Source organism: Pundamilia nyererei, unplaced genomic scaffold, assembly GCF_000239375.1.
Source record: "Pundamilia nyererei isolate P.nyererei 1_Seehausen unplaced genomic scaffold, PunNye1.0 scaffold00136, whole genome shotgun sequence".
NCBI lineage: Eukaryota > Metazoa > Chordata > Actinopteri > Cichliformes > Cichlidae > Pundamilia > Pundamilia nyererei.
The window spans coordinates 575,483-587,489 of NW_005187537.1; the positions used below are offsets into that span (position 1 = coordinate 575,483).

The 12,007-nt window shown below is 39.7% G+C and overlaps 1 protein-coding gene across 1 annotated transcript in view; it reads left to right on the plus strand.

Annotated features, from left to right (window-relative positions):
• Positions 1 to 11,129, plus strand: part of golga7bb (golgin A7 family, member Bb) — an 18,272-nt gene extending 7,143 nt beyond the window's left edge. Inside the window, exons 2-5 of the mRNA XM_005743830.1 lie at positions 127 to 252; positions 1,064 to 1,216; positions 5,004 to 5,105; positions 7,122 to 11,129. Of these exons, the coding sequence (XP_005743887.1) occupies positions 127 to 252; positions 1,064 to 1,216; positions 5,004 to 5,105; positions 7,122 to 7,205 (465 nt within the window). The 3' untranslated portion in view covers positions 7,206 to 11,129. The remainder of the gene's footprint in view (positions 1 to 126; positions 253 to 1,063; positions 1,217 to 5,003; positions 5,106 to 7,121) is intronic.
• Positions 11,130 to 12,007: the final 878 nt, after the last annotated feature.

The following is a 12,007-nucleotide window of genomic DNA, read 5'->3' on the forward strand; positions in this document are numbered from 1 at the left end:
TATATGTATATATATATATATATATATATGTCATTATAGCCATAGAGTACTGTACATGAATTGAAATGTATTCTTGACCACAAAATTCATTTTTCTGTTTTTTTCTTCTGTTTTGTAACTTCTTAGTTCCACAACCTTCAGGAGCTCCGGCACAGTCCATCGCTGGTCACCAAGGTGTTTATACAGAGAGACTACAGTGAAGGAACTGTGTGTCGATTCCAGGCCAAGTTTCCCTCAGAGCTTGACAACAGGGTGAGTCCAAACACAAACTCAAATACCTAGACAAAGGCAATATAACCCCCCACTTCATATAACTCTAATTTGACTGATACAGAAAGATTGATGGCCCATACTGTAGACTTGTCTATTAAGCTAAACTCACAGATAGATGCAGATACACTTAAAACAACACTTGTGCATATGGGATGCTTCTTAAACCAGGAAACGTCTAATTCCTGTAATGCTGGTCCTCAAAAGCAAAAAGCTAATACTTGAAATGCACACATTATGCATAATAATTACAAGGGCATCATCCACAAATGGATGCAAATGTCTGTTGTATAAGTAATATATATGTTTCTCCCCATCTAACATCTCCTGAATGTATGCATGTGTGAACAGTTAAAGCAAAAGTAGATGCCTTTAGTTAAAGACTGTGTGAGAGAATGTGCTATTTATTTAAAGAGCAATTTTACTTTCTTTACCTTGCTTTAATTAGTGAATGGGGTTATGTAGGAGTATTATTGCATATTTGTCTAGCAATTTGCATATGAAGCAGACAATCCACACAAAGAGCAGAGCAAGAAAACATCAGTTGTCATCGATTTACTGCAAATGTTCTCTGTCAGATGGAAAAAATACATTGCTGTCGTAGTTGTAAGTAATTGTTCATCAGGTTTTCCATATTCTGAAATCAAAGTTGTTGTTGTTTTAATTCCTTGAAAAAATTGTATTTTGGGTTGAGTAGAATACAGGCAGCATATTTGGCAGGCTAACAGAACATATTTCACTTGTGCCATTCTTACAACCGCTGTTGGTCTTGTTTGTTTTTGTTTATAAGTAGATTGAACGAACTTTACTTGAGGAGACAGTGAAGACCCTTAACTCTTATTATGCTGAGGCTGAAAAAATTGGAGGTCAGTCGTACCTGGAAGGATGTCTGGCTTGTGCAACAGCTTATATCATCTTCCTCTGCATGGAAACACGATATGAAAAGGTAAGAAGTCTGTGTACACAAAATATTACATTTTGGGTGGAAATACTGTATAATTACAACTTTTTTGTAACTTGTCATGTTTTGTTTCAGTTTGCTGCTTTTTATAGAGGTTGTAGCTTTAAAATGAGTTAAAATTAGCCTTTTAAATATAAAAATACAATTATTATTCCATTAACCGTCTTTAAGATCTGCTGTAGGTAAAACAACAGACTTTTGCTGTAAATACAACTATTCTTTCAGTTTACTGCACACTTCGATTCAGCCACCATCTATTCCTCAGGCTCACTTTATGAGCTTTTTTTATGTTTTGTATGGAGTTCAGTGAGCATCTTCTATACTGTCTCCCTTTTCAAACCTGAAACCACATCTTGAACTAGAATGTGTCTTTAAATTGCAGCACAAGACAACCTGTATTGCACTCTCTTCTCTGGGTATTGCACAGGCACAGCGAAAACGCCATGCAAACCCAAACACAGTTCACAAGTGATAGCACATTATTCATGCTGCACGTATCCCACATGCCTTGGTAGGAGACTGAGGAACCTGGGGAAAAAAAACAGCAAAAGATGCACACAAAGGCCTCAGTGGACAGAGCCCAGAATCTCAGAATGTGAGATGAAGGTGAACCTTTTAATGCGCAGTGATGAACTCCACTTACAGAAGTGTTATTTTCTCCCCTATGTGTCAATTTCTATTGAATTCAACTCTTTCCCACTCAAAAAAACATTAAGCCTCATCCGGCTCTTTAAGAAGAGAACACACAGTTCTAGGAGATGCAATCTCTCTCTCTGTCTGTCCACCAGAGTTTAAAACTCACTCTAAAGGCCACACAAGTGTGCCGCTGGATAAGGCATGGCACGCCAGCTGACGCTTACCTAAAGTGCAACCAAGATGCCCATCTTGACAAAGGGCAGGTGGTTAAAGCTCCGCATGGCTGTGTAGCTGCTTGTTAGTCACTGAAATGGAACAGGAACACACGCACACATAACACAATCGCATAGGCAGACACAGCGAGCGTGATTAATCCTCTTGTGATTTTGTGTGTACCTGCCGCCGTTTTAGATAGAACTGGAGCTGCATGAAGTTTTCAGCATTCCTCTCTGTTCTGATCTCTGTCATCTCCCTTGTCTTGTTGCATTTTGTAAACATTTCTTCATCAAAGGACTACAGAGGTACTAGGAGCTTGACCAAGAAGTACAAAAGGACTTATTGCTGAGTTGAAGCCATGCAGAAATTGCCTAGTCTGAGGCTCTTTTCATCTCCCTGTCAGCTGGGTGCTGCCCCATTAAGATCCTGAGATTCTATCAGTTTCTCAGGAGAGTTGTTTATTTGCTTGCTTAACTCAGCCATCTTGGCTGAACAACATTATGACTGATGATGATAAAGTGTACCCACCCAAGTTGATGCTGCATGTTCATGTGCGTCCGAGTCCCACAAAACAGCGCTCGCAGATCAGGGTGCAGATTCACTGGAGTCCCTTGATGCTTACATCTCACACCATCAAAGGACACTGATTGCTCCCAGCATGTCAGAACAGATACATGTGCTTAAAAACATTCACAAGACTTCCCTCACGCACACTTTGTGCCCTCCATCTTCTACTTTTCTTCTCGTATTATTGACAAGAATGTAGCTGAACATACAGTATGGGTTTCTAAAGGACACGTGTACACACGCATAAAATCCTTTATATTGCATTTGGTAGCATAAGCAGGGGATTGTGCGTATGCTGTCACAAACACAAAGCTTTTCCCAGAAGGGCTGTCACACACACATGCCAGTACAACACAGGCACAGCTTGGATACTTGACTGTCATATTGTTACACCGAAGAGGATTGAGCTGCCCCGAGAGCTCGCTAGCAAGTGAAAGGATTGGCCTTTTCCCTGAACCACAGTAAACTGATTAGTCAGGGCTCCTCTGTGTGTCTCTCTGCCACTTTACCGCAATGCTTGATTCTCTTGGAGTTTGTAGCAAAGGAAATGGTTTGTGTTGCGTTAAGAAATGTGTGGATATCTTATAAGTCAAATATTGATTGCTTTGTGCTCAGCGCTATTTCACATGGATCTCACTGATTTAAAGAACAGCAGGGCTAAACCGCTGAATTTCGATGGCTTCAGTTCAATTTCTTTTCACTGAGAAACGCAATGTCCTAATGTTTTCCAGACATTTTATTGTAAAAGTATCTTTTTCCAATGGGAGACAAAAAATATTTCTTCTGTTGTTTAGTCTCCACTAACAAGGGTCACTGTATAAGCAGCTGGGCCTGCAGCTGTACGAGGCCTTTGACATACCAGAGGAGCACAGTGCTCAGTGAACTGCTTAGTGTTGTTTTAATCGCTCTAGGCTGTGTGCTGCAATGACCTTTAGCTAACTCACAAAAAAGGATGTGAATTTGTCATGTTCAATAGAACCATTTTCACACTTACTGCAGCTTGGAAACTTTGAAGTCATTACGCAGCAGAGCTGTACTTAGGAATGCAAATGTCTGAATCAGCGGCGCTGGACATGAGAGAGTCTGCACCCTGCCAAATATTATAAAATCTGTGCAATGCCCTTGTTAAAACAGGGCAGGTAGTAGTTGGAAGAAGTCACAGCAAGCAAATGCTTCTCCTGTCTCCTCCTCAGACCTGAGGAAATGTACAGCATCTCTAGAAAATCATAAAGAATTTAAATAAGCTCTCTTTAATAGAGTTGTACATATTGGTTAACATGTGTAGCGGCAGCAGCTCTGTGGGTGCAAATGAGGCACAGAGGAACACGGCGCTGGCCGACATGACACTGGCAGAGTTTAGGCGAGCCGTGGTACATCAGCATGATTTGTTCCCATGGAGGCATAGCTAAGGCTGAATAAGCCGTTCTAATAAACCCACTTTAGCTAATAGCTGCCTGTTTGGCATTACTGGCCATCAGTCTGCAGACATTTAGTTGCTATCAGCAGCATCGCTGGAACAACATTCAGTTCTTAGGTTTCGTAGACACTATTCAAATCTCCAGATAAAACGGTTTGTGTGCAGTTGCAATGAATGAGAGAATGTATACAGACATGCTTGTTTGAATCTGTGTGCCAAAGCATGGCCTGAACCGCACAGATTCACTCCACTGCTGCTCTGTGGTTTTCGCACAGTTGCTGCAATGCTCACTTGCAAAACCGAGAAAAACGTCCACTGCCAGTGCAATCTAAATAAACTGTCCACTTCATATTTTAGAGCCTTGACAGTTAACCAAGGCATGACATTTAGCCTTAAAGAGAGCCATCTTTTGAATTAGGAACTCAAGCTTCAAAATGGAAAAGTTCAAAAGCAGAAAAGCTCATACTCATCATTTTTAGTAATTCAATTCATGCAGCCCTGCTTGACAAGAGTGGCTTGGAAGTATGCAGAAAAAATAGCTGCTATACTTGGAGCATAATGGAATTACTTTAAGTTTGGATTTTAATGCGCAGGAAAAATAAAGCCGGGCAATGATTTGACAGAGCTGGTATCATATGCCGCATGCTAAGTATGCGCAGAAGGACTGCAAATTAGTTTCTTTCATTTTTCATATTTTCCAGAGGTTAAAGTAACTTGGGCCAATTTAACCTCTTTTAGATACTGCGTGTAACACAGAACGCATCCTGAAAAAGTAGTCGGCAGGTACTGAATCTCAGTTCTCTCTTATTATTTTTTTATGGGAGCCTGATTGTCCTGCTTGGGTTTTCATCTTACCTCCAACATTTCTAATCAAATCTGGATTACCTCCAGAGGTACTTGTTCTAATACCTCTCTGCCCCCCTTGTTTTATTCCAGGTGCTGAGGAAGATATCAGGTTTCATCCAGGAGCAGAATGAGAAGATCTACGCTCCTCGAGGTCTGCTGCTCACAGACCCCATAGAGAGAGGAATGAGGGTTGTATCCTCCTCCCATATGTTACTGTAATCTCTGTGCAACAAATAGATAGTGGATAAAGGCCCAGACAGGACAGCTCAACATTTATAAGACAGTTTAAAGATGGCGTGGAAAGACATTGGTTAGAATTATTGAAACTGGTGGAAACATCTGGATTTGATACAGCAAATGGATGAAAAAAACTTCTTCATAAATTACCATCAGGATGCCCATGAACAAGACACTTAAAGTCCAGCTGCTGCAGAGTAGCTGTTCACTGGCCAACTATTTTTTATCGTGAGTAAATCTTAAAAAAGCTCTGAAAAAAACAGAAAGTTCTGTGCTTTGATATGGAAATATGCAAAAAATAAGAAATAAATAATATTAATGTGGTCAATCGGAAGTAAGGTTTTATATCAAGGCCTTTTTAATGATTTCCAAGTTTTCATGTGGCTGTTCTTTTATAGATGAATTGCTACATTTTCAGGAGTGGACAGCACTATATCTCCTATTGACAGCTGGACTGATACCAGCACAGACACATGGAGAGAGTGAATGTGTCCAATAGACCATCACACAGTCCTGGCTCACACTGGCCCAAAGAAAAAAAACGGGCTCCAGGTCAACCCATTACCAACTCTTAAAAAACTGAGTGGTTATGCAGAGAACGAATGGTTGAAATTAAAAGGTGATATTAATAAATGAAGCAGACAGTCTCAAAGGAGAGAAAACAATGGAAGCAAAGAAACCAGAGACATACAGAGAAAGTTATTATCAATAAAAAAAGAAGAGGCCTACAAAGAAAGTAATACATAAACAAACAAAGGGGGAGACGCAGACAAGAGGAATTCTGGAAGGAGAAACCCAGAAGGAAGAAATTCATGGCAGACTATTGTTATGTTGTTTTTTTAATAAGCTCAGGTTTCCTTGATGCAGAAGGAATTTTTCAAGAGACTCTGATGTGAGTTCATATGGTTCAGAAGCTGTCCTCCTATTGGGGGCTCAGCTTCCTCACCTTCATGTAGCTACAAACACAAGTAAACATAATATAGACATGTGCCAGAGACAGGCCACCATTAAAATCCACTGACTACGTTAAAGAGCAGAGCCCATAGGCTCGACTCTCTCAGACCTTTTCAATAGAATAGTAGAAGCCTTCACAACTAATTAAGTTTAGCCTCGTGAACATTTTATAAACAGTAAAATCAACATATGATGATAGTAGAGTAGCGCTGTCCAGTAAGACCATTGCCAAGGTTTATGAATGTAAGCAGAGAGTTCAGATAACTTTGATTCATACATTTCTGGACAGTGACACGCTTTTTGTCGCTACGCCACCACAGTGGATTTTAAGTAAACCAACGAGATGTGATCAGGGAACAGAGTTTCTGCTTTAACTAAAAAGCATTAATCCAAAATTATTTTTTAATCATTGAGGAATTAAAAGCAATTTTTAAACATTGTCTCCCATTCTCCGTGGCTCAAAAGGAATTTCACTATTTTACTGACAAGCAGTTCGACAGCCAGATGTTCCCTTGTTATTTTATGACAATCTAAGCAGATAAAAAATCTGGTGTTGAACTTGCGTTTGGTAGCCATTCGCTGGAACTTGCTGATGTGCAAAGAGCTGCAAGTTTATGCAAGAGAAGGAAGCTCTTATTTAGATGAAAAAGAGAGAAAGCAAAATTTCTTCTTTAAAAGTAGGAATCCACTGGCCAGCACAGTAACAGGAGAAGGCCACAGAAGGCTACTAAATTATAAGATTGCAGAGTTCTTTCCACAATTAAGAAAAACAATTTCTTTGCATATAATCAAGTCAAGGAGACCCTGGAGGAGTCTGCAAACAAGAGAACCCTTCATGAATGGAAATACAGAGGATTTAGAACAAACCACTGGTTACACTGAAGAACAGTAAGGCCAGATTAGGCTTGCCCAAATAGTTGAAATACCTTACTGAGGTTTCTAAAACTGTATTGCTTTAAATTCTCATGGAATTTGTCGACAACGCACAGTGATCCTTGACATTCATCAAATTTTCAGCTTGAGATCAGCGTGTTTGAAGACCGGGGCTCGGGCGGCTCCAGTCCCAGCAGCACCATGTCGTCGGGCAGCAGCGCTCGGTGACTGGAGGGGCAGCACCAGGCTTACGGATACCACCACAGGGGCAGCGGCACACTTACCAACATCCGCATGCTGAAACATGAGAGCACCAGGTTCTAGGACGAGTGGAAAGAAAAAGGCGAGGAGGTGATTCACAACATTCATGCTCTCTCTGCTGGGGCCGACAATGTATCACCTCCAGAAGAAGAGCTGGCTTAAAAACACACCCTGGATACAAAACAGAATAAACACAAGTGCAACAGAACCCACACATACTCTAATCGTTAGACACATAACAGCAACCAGAGTTTCTGTGAAGAAATATCCTACACTCTCCAAGAGCTATCAAACTAAAATACTCATTGATTGTCTTTGCTCTAATTTTTTTCCATTCACATTTTCTCTCATTCCATCACATCTGCTACTATGAGTCACACCATCTCTGCATTGTAGCTGATTCTCCAGACTTTCACTTTCTTAGACTAAATTTCAGTGCGGGACTTTTTCAAGGAGAGGTCACTTTGCCTGTCTGTTTACGCACTGACATTGCAATCTTAGGTTTTATGCAACATCTCTGAAATCTGAAAGGAAGGAAACGGCCACCTTACTGGGAGACTCGTAGCTGTCTGTTCTTGCTAAACGACTGCATTCATCTCAGGTGGTTTAGGTCAAGCTGCTTTGAATCCTGGCAAATTAGGCCAGCTGTGGGACTGCTTGGTTCTCTGCTCCGTTCACATACACTTGGCTTCAATATCAAAAGGCTAACAGAGAGCACCTTAAATTATTTATTCTTCTCATTCACGACAGTGGATACAAGTGATCCACATCACAGCTGTAGGTCACGCTCAAACACACTCTGTTTCTCACTTTCTTTCTCTCGCTTCCTGCATATTCACATACTTGCACATAGAAATGCACACAGCCATGTCATTTACTGCACTCGAAAAAACACATATCAGCGAGGGGGAGTGCACACGTGCATATACACAAATACACACCTGTAGATTGTGGCCAGGCATCCCTGCATGCAAGCAGATTCTGGTAGACTTGGAGTTGGAGTCGACCCACGCCTCAGCTCATTTAGAAAACAAGCAAACCTCAGGCCCTTGAAGGCTGTGCCATCTATTCCAGCTTAGCAGAGATCATTAAGAAAATATCAAACATCAAGGAGCAGTGCCTTCAAGAAGCCACAGAGACAGTCTGACATGTTTGGTTCAGAAGAAGAAGAAATCGAAAGACATCGGTCTTTTATCTCTACACCTATTCCACGAATGAAACAGCGTGGATGTTATTGGCAAATGCATATTTATATGTGAGTATAGATGTGTGCAAGAGGGCCAGCCACACAAAGTTCAATACCTAAACCCACACAAAAGCAAGGATTTAAAGAACTGTCTATTGACTTTAACTGATATATACTGCAATATGTTGATGCAGAATAAAGAATCTTTCATTTTGTAAGATAAAGAATAAGTTGTAGATCCTTTTAGATTAAAAAAACATTATGTTTGATCACAAAATATCCATCTATCATCTATCACATCTATCTAACTACTTATTCACAATATCACACTACAGTACAATACAATACAGTACATAAAAACTATTTCTCCTTTGGGAAATGAAACACTGTATGACTAATATGTATGTGTGTGTATATGTGAAGGCTGTTAAGATTATATGATGCAGCGAGCATGCTGATTACCAACAGACAGCAACAATGCCCACACATCTTCCAACAAAAGACAAGGCCTTTCAGAAAAGTTTGTCTTGACCATGGTTCATTTTCATTTTTTATTTCTTGTTACCATAGTGTTGGTCTTCATCTTTTACCGTCTTCAGTCTTTTTCTTTATAAACACATACATGTCTCTTAATAAACCATGAGAGTGTAGGTTTTGATTATTCTTTAACACAGTGGGCTAGAAGCAAACTGCTCTGCAGAGAGCCCTTGCATGAAAATAGCCTTGTGCACTTTTACCAGAGCCATGTCGAGTTAAACTACTCACTGGACAGTCATTGCAGAAACGATTACATGTTGGCTTCATTCCAGTAAGTAGTTTAATTTCAACATAACATTTTATTAACTAGTTGATTGAGATTTTTACCACAGCAGTTGAGTTCCGTTGTGCTTGTGTTAAGCCTCCTGTGCTTTTTGATGCCTTCATGTTTCATCCCGGTGGAATGGATATCCAGCCTGGGGCTGATGGACTGACCGACTTTAAAATGACTCAGCACTGCCAATAAGCAGATAAAGGAGCTCATTAGACAATGTATAAAGAAAAAAAAGAGTGTGCAACAGAGTGTAAATGAACTGTACAGGAGATGAATTGTAATGTACATGCTTGTCAATGTTTACCCACACAAACAAGTGGATGGGGATTGCCATGAAGCCGTTTCCTTCCCCCCCCCCAAAATCACTGATGTCCAGTATCAATACATGTTTTCACAATCTGTCTACATCTGGGTATGAAGTGGACGATCATATTGTCTGTACAGCATGAGCTGCTGTATAGTATCATATGTAACAAGTCTTAACAATGTAGCTTATGATATTGTTGGTAATTATAACAATATTGTCACTTTGTGTAGGAGGTATAGAAAAGGGTGGTGTTAAAGATCCTCAGGGGAAATGTGCAAAATACATAGGCTAAGGTTCTTGGAGAAATATTGTTGATATGTGGGATTACAGACTAGTGATGGGCGTAATGACTCTTTTTTAGGGGAATACAATTTGTCAGTTCACAGAAAGGTAGCCTGACAAAGTGTCCATTCACCCTCTGATTCCCAGTTCTGTCATTCTGTTTGCTGTTTCTCAACTCCCAGTAGAACTTCAGTGCCATATGCTCTCATTTAGTCTTTGGCAGTGCATTCATGTGAAAAAGAAAGTACACACTCTTTCACATGTCAGGATATAATGGAAAGTTTTATCTTTAGCAGGTCTTAAAATAAACAAAATACAACCTCAGATCAACAGAAATGCATGAGATACTTTGCAGTGTTATCGTTTATTAACAGAAACGAATCGTTAATGCAGACTGTGTAAAAAACACACTGCTTGCATAGAATTTAGAGAATTCAGATCCAGGCGCTGCTAATCAAATGTACATGATTAATGGATCATCAGTGAGTGTGAGCAGCAGATGCTTTGGTAGTTTGATGGTCTGAAGCATTCAGGTATGTGTTAATGCAATGCCAAGAAGGAAAGACATCAGCAATGATCTTAAAGAAGTAATTGCTGCTGCCAATCAATGTGGGAAGCATTATAAGGCCATTATCAAACTATTTCAAGTCCACCACACTACTAGATTTTTCACAAGCAGAAAGCATTAAAGACTGCGTCCAGTCTTTTCATGATTGAAGATCCCAGCAAATCTACTCCAAACTCAGAGAAACTACAGAAAACCAAAGAGTTACACCGTGGACACTACAGCCATCAGTTAGCAGGTTATTAGTTAAAGTTCAGGAGAGCAAAATTAGACAAAGGCTGAACAAATATGACTTATTTAGAAAGGTTTCCAGGAGAAACACTCTTCTCTCTAAAATTAATTTGCATGGCTTAGGCTTGCAAAGCTGGATCTGAACAAAGACTTCCGGAACAATGTCCTTTGGATACATGAGACCAAAGAGGAACACTTCATGCTAATACAGTGGAGGAGCTTGTAGCTCCTTGCATGAGCTTGACAATGAACTCTTCTGTATATCAAAAATATTTTAGATTCAAATGTTGGACAGGCTGTCTGGTGGACATCTAAAGCTTGTTCAAATCTGATTCCCACTACAGCTCGTTGCAACAGAATGGCTGAAAAAGAAAAGAATGAAGGTGTTGCACTGATTCGGTCCAAGTCTAGACTTTAACCCAATTGAAATTATTAAGAGAGCTCATCTCAGTCAAATGAAGCAATGTGAAAGCAATGTGTTTAAATAAAAAAAGTCACAGTGTAATATGTCATGTGTTGTTGTGAGGTTGTATTTATATAATTTTAAAACCTGGTAAGGAACAAATGTTTTTTTTTTAAATTTTATCATAATATGTAAAACATAGGAATCAGCACAAATAGCTTGGAGATGCTGGTTTATAGCTTTACTGATCCTCCGGCAGTTGGTCCACTGTCACAATATGACTTTGAATGAACAGCTTCAAGAAATGTCAGATTTCCATCAAGTAACATGTTCCCCGCAAGATGAATCGTAATAACTTTGTGATAAATGACCTTTTTATTTAGCACCATCATCGGGTTTCAATTTGTTCATGAGAAAACACTAACAGAAATCCCATCAACATCATCTCTTCTTTGAGATTAGTGTAAATTACTAGATGCTACTATGGTAAGAATTTTACCTACTAAAAATTAAGCGCTGCCATTGTGGGAATGTTACCATGCTAACAATTAGTTTAACCAATTAAGTGCTGCTAAGCACAGCCCCACAAAGCAGCTAGCATGGATGTAGGCTTTTGGTGTTGTTTTAAGTGTGTCAGCATGTGGGTATGTGTGTTGGTGTAGACTGATCAAAAGTATTGCATTTATTTTCAAGAAGAAGCACTGTGTGCTATTTTATACTTAATGTAGCTTGTCCTTTCAGGAATGACTGATTCATGAAGACTGCCAGGGGAGTAAAGATTATGATAAAGCATTAAATATATTATTGTAAAAAGATGTCCATTGAGATACAAATAAATGATCACAGGCGAGAGTAGCCTTCACTTTGGATACTTGAGCCTCAGTCAAGCTACTTATCAAGATAACCTCAGAAAAACAGCCATCTAATGATGTACAGTTCATTTCAGTATGTAAATTCTACCATGATATGTATTTATCTTGTACT